This window comes from Lissotriton vulgaris, chromosome 4_1 (assembly GCF_964263255.1).
Source record: "Lissotriton vulgaris chromosome 4_1, aLisVul1.2, whole genome shotgun sequence".
Lineage (NCBI taxonomy): Eukaryota > Metazoa > Chordata > Amphibia > Caudata > Salamandridae > Lissotriton > Lissotriton vulgaris.
In genome coordinates, this window is record NC_141691.1 from 252,111,934 (window position 1) to 252,133,911 (window position 21,978).

The 21,978-nt window shown below is 45.1% G+C and overlaps 1 protein-coding gene across 1 annotated transcript in view; it reads right to left on the reverse strand.

Moving 5' to 3' along the window:
* The window catches only part of TMEM185A (transmembrane protein 185A), a 117,632-nt gene that overhangs the window by 73,203 nt on the left and 22,451 nt on the right, over positions 1 to 21,978 (reverse strand). The window contains exons 3-4 of the mRNA XM_086918609.1: positions 10,801 to 11,008; positions 3,629 to 3,712 (exon numbers count right to left, since the gene is read on the reverse strand). Of these exons, the coding sequence (XP_086774735.1) occupies positions 3,629 to 3,712; positions 10,801 to 11,008 (292 nt within the window). The remainder of the gene's footprint in view (positions 1 to 3,628; positions 3,713 to 10,800; positions 11,009 to 21,978) is intronic.

Below are 21,978 nucleotides of genomic sequence, written 5' to 3' on the forward strand. Positions count from 1 at the left end.
CTCTGAGAAGCATGTAAAATGGTAATATGGGGCAAGTTAATATCCAAGAGATCTGGAAAATGTAAGACTTATGGGAGAATTAGAACGGTGCCTGACAGAGTGGGAGTGGGACTGACTGATTAATTCAGTACCTGGTTTGGCACACTGCATCGCACTGGCCAGGGAAGAATATAGAGACACTGGAAGACAAGGCAAGAAAACTCCTCCATGCCTCCCAACAGTGTCTTTCCGAGGTGGGCAATAAGACAGGTAAACTGCATGTGTGGCTGGCCCGCCAAGAGGAGGAACAGAGGCGGGTGATTAAATCCACTGCAGGACATATGGCAAAAGTCACACCTGAAATAGGTTGCAAAAGTCTGCACTATCTACAACTATTATCCCAGCCTAGGTGAAAATATACCAAGGAAGAAGTGAAGAGATTTGTGGATGATATCCGCTTTCTTTCCTTAACGAAGGAGGAAAGGGTTAGCCTAGACCAAAAACTAGAAGTGGTCGTAGTCATGGTCGCGGAGGCCATAACCTTACTAAAGCATTAGCCATCTGCCAATATTGTGTAACTTAACACCTCATCGCTATGGATCATTCAGGGTTTATTTTGTGTGGGTCCACTTGCCACAATCTTCGCTGCTTATACAGTGTACTGGACAGATGTGAGAATCTAGGAGAGCCAGCAGTAATATTTTCACTTTATGTTGTAAAGGCATTTGACTCACTTGAATGGCCATACTTAATGGCAGTCCTTCAGAAAATGGGCTCTGGCCCTGAATTTGGAGCCCAACTGTTGTATACCAAATCTCTGCCAAGGGTGTGAGTTAATGGCACACTACTGCCAAACAGGGCTGGTCACTGTCCCTCTTGTTGTTTGCCCTCACAGTATATCCACTGGCCAAATGGACGAGGCAAGACGCATTATTGAGGGGTATTTGCTGGGACTCAGGATGAAAAGACATTCTGTTGACCTAGCTTACCCTATGCACTCCATCCCAAGGGTATTAGCAATACAAAATATATGTGCGAGATATGCAGGTATAAACACCAATCGGAACAAATCAGTGGCATACTCACCCACTGGATAGTGCCCCCTGACGGACTGGGAGTGTCCGCTGCAGTGGTCTAGCTTAGGATTTAGAGACCTGGGAATATTGATAATTAAGGATTCCAATGAATGTATTGTATTCTCTTTCAATATAAGGCAGATGTGGCCCACTGGAGAAAGCTACTATTTTCCCCGATTGGGGGGGGGGCATCATTATATAAATTATAAAAATAAATAAACTAAATTCCTGTATGTTCTACAAAATATACCACAAGAGGCTCCAGACAAATTCCTTTAAAACTGGGAACACAATCACTAGGTCAATGCTATGTGATGGTGATCCACCTAGAATTGTTTTGCCTACCTTAATGTGTGGTCCATACGATGTGGGCATTGCCCTCCCGAGTCTCAAGTTATATTATTGGGGTGCTCAGCTGGTGGTTGGTTAACAAACTAACATTTGCTATTCAGCAAGAACCTTCCCTCGTGGCAGACAGAAGAGCAATGTCCCAGCACGAGCAGCAGTGTCCTAAAGTTTTAAATACCTACAGGTGCAATATTCAGTGGCTAGATATGCCATATAGATGTCAGATATGGTAAGTGACTCCTTTTTGGAGTGTAGACTTCTGGCTGCCCCTCTCTAGACGCATGCAATTTGCAAATATACAAATCATACACAAATATACGCAATAACTGCTTGCAAACCCTAGATAAATAAAAGACAAATGGGAACAGTATTAGGGTGTTACTGACGACAGAGTGGGGAGTTGCATGTTAATACGGAAGGGAGGTCGCAATCATTCCACTTAAGATTTTACATCATGTTTATAATACTAAAACCAGACTTTGCAGAAAGGGCAGGCGAGCTAATAATTGATGCTATTGCAGGTATAATCGAGGGGGGATACCTTTGATCCATGTGTTAAGGGAGGGCCCAAGGCTGCAAGACTTCTGGGGAGGGTACACAGCTATCTTACAAGGTCAACGGTATTGATCTGAGTGTGCAGGTGGTAGGTCTGGGAATGAGGGGATAGCAGTCAATACCCAAGCAGATGCTTTTGTTATGCATTACAGCCCTAGTGATAGCTATTGGAGAGACCTTGTGCAGTTGTGAGGGGGGCTGAGACTTTGCACAGAATATGGACTGGTGTATGCAGGCAAAGGATAGTGTAACAAGCACAAGGATATCCAGGAAAGTTAGAAAAAAAATCAGAGGCCCATGGAAGGAGGTCTCGAACAAACAAGAATTCCGACAGTGTGTACCACTCTATGCAGTAAAACTCCACAAGAGAGGGCAACAATCCTGTTGGGGTTTATGTATCTGACAAATTTGAGTACATTTTGGTTCCGAAGCACACCCAAGCATGCTGCCGATCTTTGTTGCATCTGTGACACGAGAAATGTTCAAAATGGTTTCATTATTTTGGGAGGGGCACACGCGTGCCAACTCAAAAAACTTGCGCTGGTTAGGTCAAAACCCAGTTCTAAGAGAATCTCTGTTCACGCATTGATGGCTATAGCACAAGCAGCAAGCAATTCCTACACAAATTTAGAAAAGTAGAGAAAACTCGAATGTGCAAAAAGACACCAAGTTTATCAGACTAGGTGTAGAGGAACAGGAGACATGGATTTGTAAAGTTTTATGACAAAAAGTAGATAGAAAAAGTGAAGCCCGATGAAGAGACAACAGTTCATAATGGACTGCGATTTAGGCGCAACTTCAGTTAGACCAAACAGGTTTTCCTGGTCAAAGATTTTAACTTCAGACATAATCTTCAACTACAGGAAAAACTGCTTCTGGCCAGTCCTGCAGCCTCTGGCTGCAATTTAAAACCTGACTTTGTATTTCTCCCGACCATGCACTTTTAACAGAATTGACAATATGGGTCTCCTGCACATTGTAACCCTTATTGTTATATGTAGCACATAATTTACACTGATATTAACACTTTTATGATTTATTGTCAGTGTATAATGGGAGTGTGTGATGTAAAGCACTCTGTTAGCCTATATGGGAGGAGTAGCGCTATAAAATAATTAAATAAACAAAATAAATTACTAAGTGCTATTTAAATTATATGTGTAACTACTCATACAGACTAATACATACGACATTCTTACAGATCATTCATATATCAAAGTCAAAAACGTGCCTCCAAATCGTAGTTTCTCTTAAGTGAAGTGATAACAAGCTGTGTATCTTTGTTTCCCTACATTGCACTGGCATCTAGGTGATAGGCTCTGGATGGCTCCCAGCCAGGATCACATCTGAAGTAAAGGGCTAATGGCTCCCTGAATTCTGTCTTTGTTTGTGGCGGAGCAGGAATTCAAAATAGGAAAGCCACCTCGTCGCCTGCAGGCTTGTGCTCGGAGGAAAGCAAACAATGTTCGGGCACTGCTGAATGTGTCGCGGTGTTGGCACCGAGAAAAATACAGCAGATTTCACTGACACCATCCCAGACCAGGCTCAATAAACAACTGTCAGACCTGGGATCCGGATGGATCCCTCCATTTCCTGCACTACATATGAACTTAAATCTCGCTAAAACCTTAAATGTAGAGTCTAAATAAAAGGCAAAAATAAATACATACAAGCCAGGGCCAGGTGATGATCTTATCCAGTCTGAGTGCAATAAATATGAACTGTAGAATATTGACGGAGCACAGGATTTCGAGCTGCAAAAAAGAAAAAATAATAGTACAATTACATTACGATAGAAGACAAAACGTTAATCACTTGTAGTATTTTCAGCATAATTCTAGGCAACCTACGTAGGAGTGGGGGGAACAAGTCCCGAACTTTAAAAAATATTTTAACTTTGCTCTGAGGACGGTTCTTCTAAGGAACCCTCTTTCATCAACTCAGCTCCTAGTGTTAGTTGCTGCAGGACAACCCCAACCAAAATAACCGCTCACATGAAAGGGAGCATTCATTGCCATGGAAAAAGCAACTATACCATTGAGCATAACCAAGGGGAAATTCCTGTCTGTGTCAGTCAGCTGCCACAGACCACGCGTGAAGGGTAAATATAGGGCTGCAGGTATTTTACCTATTCAAAAAGCACAACTTGTCTTTTGGCAATAGCTGGAAGTCTTTAAAAAACAGGCAAATTTCACAGGTACCATGGTATTATACAGGAGTGTCTAAACTTGGGTCGTTAAGGGCCAGAGGAATACTAGAACAGATTTTCTGAACAACATGATCCATTACATAGTTACTCTTTGGAAAGACCATTATATAGATATGACGACATTAATCAAGACATGCTTCCCTTTCTAATTGCTGATTCACTTGCGCCATCAGATCTTTGTAACAAGTAATGGTGAGAGTTGCATAAAGATATAGATTTTTTTTGAGGCATGTACAATTCTGCTCTAGAAAATAGACCTTATTTAAGGTTCAGCAGAAGCAGGGCATTCACCAGAAGTTTTACAGAGCAGAGAGGCCCAATACACTAAATAGGGTAGACTGGACACCCATCACTTTTTGGTGGAAGCCTATGTCCTTCAAACGCAGGGCTGTACGTTTTCCTAAAAACCTTGATAATTTACTTTATCCACCGGTGCTACATAATTAATTTTACTTGATATCAATGATATTAAAAGTAAGTTCTGAAGGGGGCATGACATGAGCCTAAGCCAAATGGCAGCTTAATTCGACTGCTCTGCGCCCCATCATGCAGTTTCCAGTGCTTCTGTGCGCAATAGGCCCACCAAACTGCCTTCAAATCTCCTATTTTCAGGGCCCCCGTGCATACTTAAAGACCGCTAATCAGTGGCCATACTTACCATTCCACTCTGCCGTCCTCGATGACTATTAATGACTATTAAAAAATCGTGCAAAATTAGCAGCATCCCCAAAAAACAAAATGACAGGAATGCCCCTGCCTGCACCCCGGTGTAGTGGGCTGACACACTAGGTCCTCTTCCCACTCCTGTTAAAAAGGCAACAAAAATTGGGAGTCTGGATAGACAATCAACTTAGTTTCAAGGACCAGCTGAATGCTGTGGTGTCTTCCACCTCCGACATTCTAAAAGCTTGTAAGGAAATCATGCCAGTTTTGCCTAAAGATAGCCATCAGTTAGTTATCACTGCTTTAGTGAGTAAGACTGGATTATTGTAAGAGTCTATATGTCAATATCCAGGAAGGACTGATGAATAAATTAAAACTTTTACAGAACGCAGAGGCCAGATTGCTCAATGGCACTCCAAAAAATGCCTCCATCTCAGCTGAGATCAGAAGGCTTCCCTGGTTGCCGGTGCGAAAACGGATGCAGTTTAAGGCTCTGTGTACAATTCATAAAGCCCTTTATAGAACAAGGCCTAACCATGTCGAAATGCAATTCCAATGGTATATACCAACGAGATGTCTACGCTCTTCAGAAGCTAAACTGGTGTTGGTGCCTTTTGTTAAAAAAGCCAATTGGAGTGGAAGATGTTTTGGGGTTGGTGCAGCCAAGGAATAGAATGGCCTCTCGCTGCATCTTAGAGCCTTGCCAAGCCTGCTTGCCTTTATAAAGGCTTTGAAGACTTGGCTCTTTACTGTATAGTCTCAGGTTTTGGTTTTTACCCTTTCGCTCAGGACTCTTGTAGGACTTCATGCAGCACCAGGACACCTTCGGGTAGCAGTTCGCACTTTAGAAATGTCGATAACATTAACAGTAACATTAACATCACTAGGCAGAAAGAGGCTTACCCAACCTGTTAAACGTAAAGTAGTGTTTGATTAGTGTAACAAACTGAAGGGGGACATCATCCTCTTAAACGAGACACACCTAAAAATTAATCACTGTGGGAAATTCTATAGTTTATGGGTTGCAAATATTGGCCTCTCCCCAGCCCAACAAAACAACAAGCATTTGCAATGCAATAGGTCTTGCATGTGTTGGAGTTGGAGCTATTGACATTGTAAATGCCAATGTTTGTTAGTTATATTTTTTAAGTGGAGTGATAATTTAAATAAACAAGGAACATATTAACCTGTGATTATGTGCTAGAATCAGTCAGAGGAATATGGTTAAAGACCAATGTGCACACTGATGAGAGGTATGTGAGTCTAGAACAGTGTCTCCTATGAATGAGCAGTGCGGACCCTGAGTAACAGACTCTTAATCATGCAGTTTTGCCATCTGCACTAGTCCTGTTATCAGCGCTATTCTTATTGTTGTCATCGGCACTAGTCTCGTTGTTATCATCAGCGCTATTCTTATTGTTGTCATCGGCACTAGTCTTGTTGTCATCGGCAGTTGTCATCGGCACAAGTCTCGTTGTTATCATCAGCACTATCTTCGCTGTTCCATTAGTGTTGTAATCAGCACTAGTCGCATTGTTGTCATCAGCGCTATTCTTAATGTTCTCGTTAGCACTAGTCCCACTGTTATCATCAGAGCTATAGTCATTGTTATCAGTGCTATTCTGATTGATGTCATGAGCAATAGTCCCATTGGCATCATCAGTGCTATTCTCATTGTTGGCATCGGCACTAGACCCATTGGTATCATCTGTGGTATTCTCATTGTTGGCATCAGCACTAGTCCCGTTGTTATCATCAGTGCTATTCTCATTGTTGGCATGGCACTAGTCCCATTGTTATCATCAGCGCTATTCTCATTGTTGGCATTTGCACTAGACCCATTGGTATCATCAGTGCTATTTTAATTGTTGTCAGGACCACTAGTCCCATTGGTATCATCAGTGCTATTGTCATGGGCACTAGTCCCATTGGTATCATCAGCGCTATTCTCATTGTCGTCATGGGCACTAGTCCCATGATTATCAGTGCTACTATCATTGTTGGCATCAGCACTAGTCCCATTTTTATCATCAGTGCTTTTCTCATTGTCGGCATCTGCACTAATCCCATTGTTATCATCAGTGGTATTCTCGTTGTTGTCATGGGCACTAGTCCCATTGTTATCATCGTTGCTATTCTCATTGTTGTCAGGAGCACTAGTCACCCGAGTATAAGGTCTATGGCCAGCTGCATATCTGATGGTCACTGATTTACATTGGTAAAAGGCTTCTGCTCCGGTCCACCCCGCCTGTAGCACAGCGCCTCACTGTGAGGACAGAGAAGGAGGTGTTAAGAATCAGAGAACAGAAAGCTCGCCAGCAAGAAAGTAGATGAGGCACATTCGGGCTAATGAAGTGTCCGAGACCAATTGAATAGGAGGCAAAAAAACACAGAAGGCAACGCATCTCCTAAAAAAAGATCAAACAATAGGAACCGGTGCGTTGCACACTTCCAGAGACGCACACTTCCAGCTGCACTCACAGTTTTAATTGCATTTACATAGCACTTACTACCCGTGGCGAGGCGTCGAGCTATGCATGACATACTAAATTGCCCACACTCCCTCTCAGAAGTCACCCCACTCACATTTACTGTCACTACCTTCAAACTTGAACAGAGTCTTTTAATATGGCTCGCTCTACTGCACCACTTTTCCCTGTGAAATGGATCCCAAAAAAAAAACAGAAGCCCGCGAGTGGTGCGAACCACAGCGAGACATGTGCTTTCAATTATCGCGCCCGTGTCTGGGCACGATAATTTAAACCACATGGCCTTTAGTGCGCGTAATAGACACCAATAGGCCATGGGCGGAGCAATGCGCCTTTGGCCTATTGTGTGCCGTCTTAGTGAAAAACATGCACGCTAAGGCCAATAGCGGGACACAAAAGGAAAAGCACACGCACAAGCGTGTGCGATTCCTAGGGCACTCTGAAACCCCATTTTTAGCTACTAAATGTCTCGCACTGCACCGCTAGGCGCGAGACCTAAAAAGGGGTGATAAGACCAATATAAAATAAAATAATTTTTTTAATTGAATATTAAAAAAATGGAATATCTTAGTCATAAAACATACAGGTGACCAATCGGGCAGATGGCTCATCTCTATGCTGAAATAAAGAAGAGATCTGGAGTTCTTCATTGCAAACATCTATGCTCGAAATGACACTGCTACAGAGTTCTGGAGGGACTTGGACAAACAGCTCTCAGACCTTCCAGATAACATAGGCGCTATCTTATTTATTTTGAAGGTTTTATATAGCGCGGACAAGACCCCCTGTGGGTATTTGAGCGCTAGTTACAGACAGAACCTAAAAATAGTTTTGATCCAAGCACATCATACAAAGAATCACAGCATGTTAACATAGTTCATGTGAACTTGGACAGGAGAACAGCTTTCACTTCTTTTTTGAACGACAGAGTGGATGGATTCCGTCTGGTTTCAGGAGGTAGTGCATTCCAAATTCTTGGGGCAATCCCAGAGAAGGCCTGATTGAATGGTTTCTTCTTAGAAAATCGTTGTGGTTTTAGTGGAAAGTTATTAGCGCTTCTGGAGTATCTATTGCCACAAGATAGTACCGGTTTCCGTGCCAGGTAGCTCAGTGAATTGTGGTGAATAGCCTTGTGTGTCATGCATGCGATTTTCAGTTGAACTCTAGCTTCATAACGTAACCAATTGAGGGCTCTTAAGTCTGGGGAGATATGGCAGTTTCTTTTGGAGCCAGTGAGGAGTATAGCAGCTGAGTTGATTGAGGCTCTTAGGGGGACTGTCGTCGATCTGAAGAGCCCGCAAAGGGTAGCACTCCCATAGTCAATTTGGGGGAGTACTAGAGCTTGAACAGCAAGTTTGAGGTCATTTGAGGGGAGGAAAGGTTTGAGTGTTCTTAGGATATTCATTTGATAAGTTGTTCCTTTTTTTGCGTTGCGGATGTGTTTATGTATGTTAACGTTTTTGTTGAGGGTAACTCCCAGTGATTTAGCGGAGTCAATGATAAGAGGTTGGCAGTTGAGTGCTGTGAGGTGTTTCGGCCAGACACAGACGATGGTCAAATGATTGGGGGAGCGATGAGGAGGTTTTCTGTTTTGATGGTGTTTAGTTTCAGATGGTTTTCAGCTAACCAGGTCTGGGATTTTAGAAGCGTTACGTTGATCGATTTGATGTCTTCTGGTGAGTGGATTTTTAGGTAGATTTGTGTATCGTCCGCGTACATGTGATAATGAACATTAGAGGAGCTGAAGATGTCGGTGAGTGGTTCCATGAATACGTTTAAGAGATAGGAGAAAGGGAAGATCCTTGTGGAACTCCCAAAGGAAACTAGGACAGGATTGGTAAGGATTGCTTAGCCTTGAATTTTTGTGATCTATTATGCAAGAAAGAGGTGAACCATTTTAGGACTGGCCCTGATAGCCCCATTCTGTGCTTCAGGAGGTTTAGTAGGTTGTCATGATTGAGAAGACCAACAACAAGAAGGCAACTGGCACATCCTAAGGGGGCTGGAGGCCCTACAAAAATCAATCAATAAAAAAAAAAAAAAAGAAGAAGAAGAACTTGTGAGAAAATCTGGTTCATTCCAATACCTAAAAATAAATCTGGATCCACGCCAAGAGGAATACTTGGTCATCCACCAATCATGAGACACCACACATCGACTATCAAAATTGTACGATGAATGCACTTTTTTCAAAAACATGTCTTTTCATATTGATTTGTGACTGATGCCATCATATCAATTTAACATATGTTTCACAATATCCTATGCTAGCAAAATCAGAAGCAGCTGTCATCAAATGAGTCCCCATTTAAGATGACATTCAAATCGCACAGTTTTACAGATATATCACATGTGGTGTAAATGCAGAAATAATAATATAAAATAAGAAAAAGTGTATACTTGCATTCAGAAAAAAATCTCAAAACTTTCCACTTTTGTGAATGCTATTCTTTCTCTGCTTTCCTTTTCTCTCTGTACCCCATCTCTTCATGCAACATGTTTGGAGTGATAAGGACATACATCGGTTGAGCAGGTACACCAAGTACCAAATAATGTCCAAAACGGCAAAAGACTATTGTCTTTACCATGCTATTGAGCTCCTTCACAGAGGATAGTAAGCATTGTCAGTCTTTGTCTCTCCAAAGTGCCTCTAGATTTACACTCCCAAATTGATTCTCACTACGTTTACTACCCTGATCACATTGTTTTGATACAGAAGTTATTCTTTTTTTTGTCAAAAAGCCCTCATTTTTTGCACCAGCGTTTTAATGATGTCATCGCTTTAGACTAAGAAATATCTTTAAACTGTAAATAACAATCCCGATCATTATCAATTATAGTTATGTGATCAAACATGTACATTTTGATGGTGGGCTTATGTACGCCAAAATATATTAGTGGGGTGCTGGACGTAAAAAAAAAAGCAAAGAAAGATCACAACATATTTACTTGAAGAGAAAGAGATTGCCAAATGTATCAGAAGAGATGTAAGCATCGTCTAGATTTCTCATAAGTTTAGAAGGAAGTACCAGGTTTAAAAAATAAACTACCCTTTTCACTTCTACTAGAATTTAAAATGCAAGGCTTGCATCAAATCAAAGTAGTGCTACTGTGACAAATGAAGGAAATTTTGTAAACAAAGGCCGTTTTAACCCCTTGCATGCTCGTGACGGAACCATTCCGTCACGAGCCACGGTGGTGCTGTGCTGGTGACGGAATGGTTCCGTCACGGCCTGGCCGCCGCGCCTGCGCTGAGGGTTCTATTAGGCGGGCGGGGCTGTGACTGAACCATTCCGTCACAAGCACAGCGCCACCCCAGCTCGTGATGGAGTGGTTCCGTCACGAGCATGATGGCGCCGCGCGGCCCCCCTCTCCCCTAGCGCCGCGGAGGAATTACCGCCGCGGCCAAGGGGTTACGTTTTAAATGTTTTTGTTCTAAATAGTGCAATGTGATGAACACATAGATCCGAAGATAACTCACCTCCAAAGACCGGTCATGTCGAAAGCCCCAGACACAAGCAGCAACAGAAACAGGAGATACAAAAAACAGAGGCATAAACACAAGAAGCCAGAAATGGTTTCCTCTCTCAATCCTATCACAGACCAGAACTTCAAACATGAGAAGGAGGAGGTGGATTCCTACAGCAATTAGCATTGCCTTGAACTCCACACATGTTTCACCTTCCGCCCTACAAGAGAAAAAATGAGAGCAGACAACGTTAAAAAACAAAACAAAAAAACAAGATCAAGCGGCAAACAACAGTCACATTTAACTATTTTTAAATTGAAGAGCTAAATCAGACACATTTTATGAGTGGCAAATAATTCAAATACATTTGTAACCAGACATATGTTGAAGCAAGATCTCTTCCAAACATGAATGCCTGCGGATAAAGCTAAAGAAACAAATTATGGACAGAATGCTGAACAATGCAAACATTCACCCCAGTCACTAAGATCTGCGTTTAATCATCGTTCTTTAGCTCACCGCGCCAGCCCAGTTTGGACCCAGCCATATGCAAATCAGCCTTGACCCTGCACCTCATGCGAACAGTGCAGCCTGAACTGCCAAGCTAGGTCCTAACAGGAGGGTTAAATGAAATGAAATGAAAACAGTTTTTATTAAGCGCTAACAGCTGCCCTGAGGCGTCCAGGCGCTAAAAACTACCATCAGCGCTCTGAGAAGAAAAAGAAGAGATGTAGGGGAACCCTGTTGATTGAAAAGAAATGTTTTAAGCTGCTTGCGAAAACTCAGCAGGTTGGAGTCTGCTCCAAGATGAAGCGGTAAGGTATTCCATATTTTCGGGGCTTTGTAAGCAAAGGATCGGCCTCCAGCCCTCGCTCTGTGAATCCTCGGGACTTGAGCTAGGAAGGCATGTGAAGAACGGAGGGCTTTGGTAGGTTTATATGGCGATACCAAGGAGTGGCTGATCTCTGGACCTGATTTCCAATAGGCCTGATGTGCAATGCACAAAGATTTAAATTTGACTCTCTCTTTAATGGGGAGCCAGTGCAATGCTCTTAACCACATCCGTGCTAGTTGAATTCTCCTTCTATGCTGAGATTTTAAAAAACCCATGCTCCATGACGAGCTGGGATCGTCATCAGCGTGCGAGGAGGCTACACCATGACGAGCCCAGCTCGTCATGAGCCTGGAAGGGGTTAAGCCAGGTTGTATTGAGGTTTTACGGGGGGTGCCAAGCAGTGTGCGAGCTGCACAGTTTTGGGTGCGCTGTAGTTTTTGTAGGGTGTACTCCGGCACCCCCAGGTACAGAGCATTGTTAAAATCAAGGCAAGATTGAATTAAGCCTTGTATGACTATCTGTCTGGCCTCAAAGGGAAGAAGTGGAAGGATTTTTTTAACCATCCTTAAGAGGCCAAAACAGGTCGCAGAGACTTTGGTTGCCTGCGTGTCGAAGGTCAATGATTTGTCCATCCACACCCCCAGGCTTTTGATGTTGTCTCTAGGGGTGGGGGCTGTGCCCATGCTCAGAGGCCATAACAACTCTAAGGTGGAGGGAGTTGGAGGGCCTAGGAGCATTAGCTCCGTTTTATCATCATTGAGCTTCAGACATGACTTAGTCATCCAACTCTTGACCTGTTCCAGGTATGTTGTTAAGTTGGACTGCGGTAGTGGGTTGCTCTTTTGTGCAAGAGAGACCACTAACTGGGTGTCGTCCGCATAGGTAATGATGTTGATACCATGCGGACGCACAATTCCAGCCAGCGGTCTCATATAAGCATTAAAGAGCGTAGGGCTCAATGAAGAGCCCTGCGGAACCCCACATCCCAGAGGCTTACTCGAAGAGACCTGGAAGGTTCGGTCAGATAGAAAAGACCTGAACCATACCAGGGCTTCTCCCGAGATTCCCATATTGAGGAGGCGGTTTAAGAGTATTTTATGATTAACCGTATCAAAGGCGGCGCTCAGATCAAGGAGGATCACTGCCACTGACCCTCCCTGATCGAGTATCTGCCTTGTCTCTTCTGTCACAGCCAAAACAGCTGGCTCCGTGCCGTGTTTTGGGCGGAAGCCTATCTGGGAAGTGTCGAGCAGATGGTTGTGCTCGAAGAACTGAGTTACAATGGTGTTGATATGTTTCTCTAAGATCTTGGTTGCCCAGGGAAGCAGTGATATCGGACGATAGTTGTTAAAATTCGTTGGATCCAGAGTGGGCTTTTTCAACAATGCTCGGACCATGGCATGTTTCCAGGCCTGTGGCACTATCCCGCTTGTGATGGACGAGTTCAACAGCTCCACTAGAGTGGGAAAGATGACTTTATTGGCTTGGATCAGCGTGTCAGGGGGGGCAGGGTCGCAGGGTGAGCCAGATTTAATTTGATTTATTAAGGGCTCAAGAGTGTCGAGATGTAGCATTGGGAAATGGTCCAGATAGTTGTTATGGGAGGAGGCCTTTGGCTTGATCGGCGAATCAAGTTTTTGCGAGGACAGTTCTGCTTCTGGATCAAAAAAGGAAAGATAAATTGTATTTACTTTCAGAAAGAAAGCATTAGCCAGTTCATCGCATCGAGAGGATGAGTTGTCATTACCTGTCGATGGAGATGGCAGCCTGGTCAATGTTTTCACAATCTGATAGATTCCTTTAGGCTTAGATTTGGCTGATTTGATCTTCTCCGTGTAGTGTGTAGACTGTCTAATTCTTATTTCATTTTTATAATTCCTAATGGCTTCTCTATAAGTCGCTTTGTCTGTGGAATCGAAGGATAAGTGCCACTCCCTTTCTAATCTTTTGCAGAGACGTTTTTTTTCCCTGAGCTCTTCAGAATATCAGGGTGCTGTTTTTTGTTTCCTTTTTATGCCAAAGGCTCGGAGGGGAAGTACAGAGTCCAAAGAACTCGTTATCCAGTTGTTAAATAGCCTGTTGTTGGCGCAAGGGTCAGAAGAAAGTAGAGGATTAGTGGCAGTAAGACTGCTCATCCATTTATCTATATTGAGCTTTGACCAGTTTCGGGTTGCACGTGGAAGGGGAGTAGAGGGTAAGATTTTAGGAGTGGACCAGATTAAAGGGATCAGAAAATGATCAGTCCAGGGAAGATGGCTGATATTACCCACCTTTAGGTGTTTGCTATTACTAAATACTGGATCCAGGAGATGGCCCTTGATGTGTGTTGGGCCTAGGACCAGTTGCTCTAATTGAATAGCAGCTAAGCTGGCTGTCACTCCTGTGGCAGTAGTGTCTAGCATATTATCGAAATGAATATTAAAATCTCCCAGTAGTGTAAATTTTGAAGGGGAAGTAACTAATTCTGCCACAACAGATGGGAGATCCGTCAGAATTTTTTTTATAGGACCAGGGGGTCGGTAGATGAGAATGCCAGAGAGGCTGTTATTGGGTGTAAATTCAATGACAAAGGGGAGACTTTCACAGTCCGCAATGGACTCCGTCAGGCAGCGACATACATAGATGTCTTTATAAATGATAGCCAGCCCTCCGCCTTTGCCCTGCGGACGATCTAATCGGGCTATCTGATAGCCGGGAATGAGGGCTTGTACTACATCAAACTGGGAATCTTGAGTGAGCCACGTTTCCATTAAAAATACCACATCCGGCATATGTTCCTCCAACAACAAAGATATCTCCCAGCTATGTTTAGGGAGAGATCTGCAGTTAAGGAGAAGCATGTGATAGTCCTTAGGGCCCAGATGGGTGGAAGGATTAATTAGCTCAAGCTTACAGTGAGGGCAGGAATGAGGAATCTCCAGAGGGAGAAGATGGTGAAGGCAGCATGATGGTGTGGGGGGACAAAATCGGAGCAGGGAGTCCTTATTATATACTAGCCTCTGTTGCTGGAGACAACCAGGGGGGGTGGACCCTGGTCCCGGTCGGGTGCAGACGGGCTTGCCTTTGGCGCGCCTTCGGAGCGCCGCCGGCACGCCCGCCCGCTGCGCGGATGTGGAGACATGTGGAATTTATAGGGTGCTGAGGAGGGTGGGAGGCGTCCTGCAGCTAGACTACAAACCCCTTAGCCCTCTCAAGATGGCGGCTCTAACTGGCTGTAAGCCCTGTCTCTGTCTCTCAGCGCCAGCCCCTACTCGGCTGCGCAGGAATCGGTGTTGGGGGTTTTTGCTGGCTAAACAATCTGTCCTTAAGAATCCCACAAGTAAGTAAGCTACTTGAAAGACGTACGGCGCAATTAAAATTACGTAATAACAAAAAAGCTAAGCCATTATTGCCAAATAAAAGAAAAAATTATTTTCCATTCCAAGTGAAAAAGCAATTGCTGAATGTAATCCAGATTTATGGAATGGATCACATACTGAGAAAGAAATAGGAAGCAGTTCTAGAGAAAATACTTATTTGCAACATTACAGCACAGATTCACATGCTTATCGATATTAAATATCAAATTCTATAATCTGGGAATGCTGAAAAACGTCTAATCACTGTGAATGAGCTTTAGCTATAACACAAAAATATGCATCAAATATGTTGACTTTCTCCCGCACAGAACCATACCACTGTGTCAACTTACACCCATTGTGTTAATTTACACCACGTAAGTAGTGAACAGACCTAGATGGGACCATATACTGCATGCAAATATAGGTAAACTAGAAATGTGGGAGAGCTAACGTTACAGGCAGGTAAGTTTTGTCTTGGAGTGCTCACTAAATTCACATGCTGGTCCTGAGTAGATCCAGGTAAAGAAGGAAGTGAAGACTGCTAAAAGTACCTATCAAAAGAAAAATATCAAGGCAACCCTTTAACGACATACAGTGTAAGTTGCGCCATGCAGTTTTATATAGTCCACCATTTGTCGATTACTAAGAGTCTTGATGCTTATTTTTAGAATATGTTCAGCAGTTTAATGCTTCCTCTCAGATTATCTTTTTCGAGGGAGAGATTATTTGACCATTCCCTGGCCCGGGGGAATAGGAGTGATGTAGTTTGGAATACAGATTCCCTTGGCATCGCTTTTTTTGCTTTTGCAGAATACCTGCCAAAATAGTCTTTGATTAGCAAATACTTTAAACAAAATACTTGTTTGTAGGCTTTAATTGTGCTCTGATTCTATCGGAAGACTTGAGAATTTCTATGCAATACATTGAGGCATATATTAAGTGTGACTTTTAAGTCACAATAGTTTAACTGTACATTCCTTTTCACTACATTTAATTCTGTGTCAGGACTGGAGGCGAGGATTATGCCTTCTCTCTTCGCTTTATTTGAATGGCAGCTCATTAGAAGATTAACCTCTTCAATGCTAATGACAAGGGTAACTCGTCATGCACTGCCCATTCATTTCAATGGAAATCTCATTATATGGGCCTGATTCCAATAGCGCCCAAGTGGTTAACAAAGACTACATTTCCCATGAACCCTAGGGAAAGGTAGTAAATAAAAAAAAAACACACGGTAACATACAATCATGTAGGAATAACAGAGTCCGATCAGGGGCTTCCTAGCCCAACATAGTCCTTTGTTAGTGTCCCTTCGCCCTCTTTCTTCGCTGCTACGCAGACAGATAAGTACCCTTCAGTCTTTGCTCACTGTTTGGTGCTGTGTTTTCTTTGCTAAATGAGTTTAATTTCAGGCAAGATTTAGCACGCTTTCATTACAGCTCTGAATTGTTATGTGCGCGTGTCGCGCTTGGTTTTGGATTTGCGTGTCAAGGTTTATGATATTTTTGCGAGCTTTGCGCTCGGCTCTGTTTTTCCCTTTGCAGGTTTGCCTCAATGTTGTGTGAGCGATTTGGATCGCTTCCTTCTTCAGATAACCGCGGGAACGGGTTTGCCACTCCTACGCGGTGAAACGCTGGTGACCGGCTCAGCGCCATAGACCTCCCACCGCCAGAGGGAATGGGAGGCAACGCCTAGTGCGGCGCAGTTCTTAAACTCTCCTCAGTCATAGGAGTTCAAGCCCCCTTGCGCATCGGAGCCTACTCGTCCGAGGGAGACGCCCGCTCTTGGTTCCGTAGGCGGTAAACCGCTTGAATTACAGCAGAGGTCGATAGCATGTGACAGCGCTAACGCTCTGTTCCCTTTCTGACAAAAAAACGGGCAACAGAGTCTATATCTTTAAAGTTGAACGCCCTTGTTAGGGTCTTGTTTTTTTCCTGAAGGCCTGTTAGGGATATTACCCAGACCAGTCCCTGTCATAAGTCCACTGTTAATATTCTACACCAGCATCTTGTGTCCCCTGGGGCTTGAACCCAGTTAATTGAGGTACATCCGCCCATATATAAAGGCTGCCACCCAGCCTAAAAGTCATTAGGCCCTCACTCAGGCCTGGTGATTTCCACCCAGTCACCCTTTTCTCTACTCACCTCAGATAGCCTATGGCTATGGAATATTACGAGGACTATCAAGAGGAAGATTCTCTGGCAGATTTGTCGTGGGGTGACGCATTCTATGAGACTGTAGACACCTCCATTTACCATGCGGTAGACGAGGCCATCACTCCTTTAGAGAAGAGGCTCTTTTGCCAGATCACCCAAGCCTTTAAGAGGCTTACACCCCAGGCTACCGCCCCTTCCCCAACCCAGGTTCCAGGGGGTTCAGGAGAACTTGGCTCACCGCAACCTAAGCGGCCCGGGACTCTGGGGTGGTTCTAGATGCTTTTGCGAGACTTAAGCAAGCCTTCTTAGATAGCCAGCATGCCCTTCCTGCAGGGAATCTCCCTACCCAGAAGCCACCAGCCCCTACCACTGACCCGGATACAGCAGGAGATGCGGATGCAGATCCAGTCCCCTCGAGACCCTGGCTTCCATCCCACCCTTCTCAAACTCCTCAGGGCACGTCAGATATGCTTGACCCAAACAACATCGTCCACCCACGTTCTTCAGAGTGGGCCCCGGCCAATAACGTGGCCTCTTATGTGGCAGGGCACATCCATAAGCCGTCGAAAAGGAGGCCCACAATTCTTTACAATGTGGAGTGCCCCTGACCATCACTGGAAGGGAAAGTGGCCATTACCCCGGAAATTGACCCCTGCATGGCCACTTTCGTGCAAAAATGTATTAGGGTTACTAAAAAAGGAATCATGGAGGGCATGCCAGGATAAACTCCTGAATGTCCTCGGCCCCATTACCAAAATCCTTGATATGACGGAGGAAGCTAAAAAGAGTCAGGCTCTATATTTTCATCAGAGACCTTGTCAGGATGGTGCCAGAGGGCCGAAATATTTTTGGGCAACGCAAATTGCGCCCTTTTCACCCAGAGCCGCCGTTCTCTACTTATTAAGATCGACCCAAAATTGGGGGGGTCGGGGGGTGGGGGGCGGTCTGGCGGACTTGGGGGCAGGAGCCATTGCACAAGGAGGTCTCTTTGGCGAGCCTTTTGTGAAAAGAGCTCAGAAAGTTTCTCAACACTTTCACTTTGTTGGGTAAGGCCTAATTCACGATTGAAAGAATGTTCCCTCGTGTTTTTCACAGGGCAGGTCGAGGCAGGGGCCGATTTGCTGCTCGTCAACCACATCAGAACACACAAAGAGGCTCCAGACAGTATCAGGACCAGTCTCGCTTTGGGAACTTTTATCCCACCAGAGGACATAGCGACAAGGGCAAAGGCTTCTGAGGAGGAGCGACCAACTCAAGCCCCGGTGAGTGTTCTCCATTTTTCCCCAACTAAAAATAGGGGGACGGATGGCAAATTTTTTCCAGGCTTGGAATTCCATCACGCAAGACACGTGGTTGCTGCAGACAGCACAGGAGTTTCATATAGAGTATGTAGGGACTCCGGTTCAACGGGCCAAGACCCGACCCATTCAGTTTTCCACTCAAGAAGCCACCCCTGTAGATGAAGAAGTCGCATTCCTCCTCAACCCTGTCCCCTCCTCACCCCTGGTGGTTCTTAAGCAATATCTATTTGGATGACAAGACTGATGGCGGTCGAAGACCAGTCATAAATTTAAGCGAATTCAATAAATGGCTCGGTTACCGCTATTTCAAAATGGAGGGGATCCACCTCCTCTGGGATGTCTTACATCCTCAAGATTGGATGGTTCGCTTGGATCTCAAGGACGTCTATATGGTGATCCCGATTTTTCCTCCCACAGGCGCCTCCAACAGTTTGTCTGGCACCATCAAACTCACGAGTTCACAGCTCTCCCATTCGGACTCTCCTCGGCTCCCTGGTGCTTCACCAAGGTGTTCAAACCAGTGGTGGAGTTCCTGAGAGCTCGGGGTATCAGTATGATCGTGTATCTGGACGATCTTCTTGAGGGCTCTTGTCCCCATCAACTATCCGCCATCTTCAGATGGTGGTGGACCTGCTGCAAATCCTATGCTTTGTGATAAACGAGAAAAAATCCCTGCTACAGCCTGCTCAGTCTGTTACCTTTTTGGGGTTCGTTATAGACTCCACCACATCTACTCTCGGTCTTCCTTAGAGAAAGGTGACCAAGATCCGTTACCAGCTAAGACGCGTTCTTTCCCAACAGGTATACCTCGGTCAACTGGCTCGGATGGTGGGCCTCCGGTAGGCGTCAATCCAAGCCATTTTCCCGGGTCCACTTCACTACCCTGCTCTTCAACGCCTGAAGGTGTTCTTCCTTCGCAAGGGTTACCCTTATTTCCACAAGGTTTCCCTTTCCAGCGAAGCCCGGGAGGAGATCCAGTGGTGGCTGGATCATATGGAGACCTGGAACGAGCGTGAGATTTTCGGTTCTGCACCAGATCTTATTATAGACTCAGACGCCAGCAGGCTAGGCTGGGGTGCCAGGTGTGAAGACCTCTCTACGGGAGAACTGTGGTCACCAGACGAACAGAAGTTGCATATAAACTGTCTAGAACTTCTGGGGGGTCCTTTGCCGTCCACTGCTGGACGAGAGACACAGTGTAGTCATATGTCTTTCTCAAGATGGACAACATTTCAGTGGTCTGATTTGCAAACCATATGGGGGCACCAGATCCCAGGCCCTCTCGGACCTAGCTGCAAGCTTCTGCCAGTATTGCCTGGACAGTCAGATTACAGTCCCGGCAGAGTATCTGCCTGGGCGAGTCAACCAGGAGTCGTATTTTCAATCCCTGCCACATCAGGGATTCCAGTCTTTGGATGCTCGACCGGAACATTATTGTGATGTTGAACGACCGAAGGGGTCTCTTCTTTGTGGACCTGTTCGCGTCGAGATTGGACCACCAGATTTCCCGGTTCTTCAGCTGGACACCGGACCCCCCTGGCGGGGGCCACTGACGCATTCCTTCAGGATTGGGAAACAGAGAAGGGGTGCGCTTTTTCCCTCTTCGCGATGATCTCAAGGATAACTTCCCAAATCCGCAGACAGTTAGGAGATCTTGTTCTAATAACCCCCCTCTGGAGGTCGCAAATCTGGTTTCAAGTTCTTCTGGAACTTTCCTGGGATTCTCCAATCCTACTCCCCCACTTTCCGACTCTCCTCGTGAGCCCCGACAACGCTCCGCATCCTCTGGTGCTGGCGAACTTGCTGTGGCTCATGGTGTGGCAGACTTCAGGGGCCAATGGAAAGTCCCAGGCCTTTCGCAGGAGGCTGAAATATTCATCTACAAGGCTCGGCCGGACAGGTCAGTCAAGAGATACAGATCAGCGTGGGGCAGATGGTCCAGTTAGTTTTTGCGACCGGGTTTTGATCCCCTGGTCGCGGACGCCGTACATGTTGTGAATTTTTGGGCGCTATTGGCGCCCAGCGGAATGGCATACAGATCAATAAACACCTTCCAGTCTGCCATCTCGTCCGGCCATGTGCCAGTTAATGGCACCACAATGGGAGAACATCCACTGGTTTGCAGATTGTTCAGCGGCATTCGGCTCTCGTTACCACCTGAGCCTCGCTACCCTGCTCTTTGGGATGTGAAAGACAACGTTAAGAACATCGCATGGTCCTGTTAATATAGCCTGCGCCTACTACGTAGAATTCTCCCATATCTACCACTTGAACATTGTAGAACTGTAGTTCAGGCAATGGTTATTAGTCGGTTCGACTACGGAAACGCCCTGTTGGCTGAAGGAGGCATTACCACTCTGGCAAAACTTCAGGTAGTACAGAACACCGCCGCAAGAATGGTCCTAAATCGCCCTCCTGGATCCCCATCCCTCCCCTTGCTCAGACAACTGCACTGGCTGCCGGTGGTAAAAAGATCTTTCTTTAAGGTCTGTTGTCTCTCCTTTAAAGCACTTAAAGGTGGGGGGCCACGCTACCTTCAAAACAAACTCTTCAAACCAATATGTGAATGCAATTTAAGATCAAATGCTTTAGCTCTCTTGAAGGTCCCACGCATCCGGTTAACTCGTACAGGTGGCAGAGCTTTCTTTTATATTGCCCCTAAATACTGGAACTCGCTACCTGTGGAAAATCCACCTCCTGTATGTCTTTCAGGAAACAATTAATAACTTTTCTGTTTTAAACTTTGTTTTTTACAGAACCATTTCTCCGCTACCCTTTAGGAACCCCCTTGGTAAGCGCTGAGATGCCCTCGGGTGAGTCATGCGCGGTACAAGAAATCATAACATGACAAGTTTGTTGAATGGTTTTAACTGTGTGCTGCTTCAGTTTCAGGTTGTAGTAGTTATGGTTCAGTCTGTAATTTGTTTTTGTAGGTGGAGGCGAAAAAACAGGACGCATGTAGACGTTGAGATGGCGGACTTCGCGGGACGAAAGAGGGCGAAGGGACACCAACGTTGGGCTAGGAGACCCCTGATTAGACTGTTATTCCTACATGCCCGCAATCTCTGCTTCCTTTTTGATAACTCTATGTCCTGTAAAGCTCAGGTCAATAGAGTTACCGCTGCCTGCTTTGGCAAGCTGCGCATGATTAGGAAGATCTTTCCCTATCTCCCTTTGGTGTCCCGCAAAACGATTGTCCATGCTCTGATCACGGCACATCTAGATTATGCCAACAGCCTGTATGCCGGTGTCCCCCTCTACCTCATTGATAGGCTGCAAATTGTTCAGAATGCGGCGGCGAGACTCATTGGAAATATCCCTGCCCGTAACTCGGTTTCAGCCTACCCGAAAGAATTACACTGGCTCCCCATTTCCCGTCGCATTCAATTCAAAATTCTGATCCTTGCCTTTCGTGCTATAAACGGAATTGGCCCGGCTTACCTGAGTAAAAGACTCAAATTATCTGTATCCGTCAGATCCTTGAGATCAAACAGCCTTCGTCTTTTGGTGGCACCCAGATTTCGTCGCACCAGGAGTGGTGGCAGAACGTTCGGAGT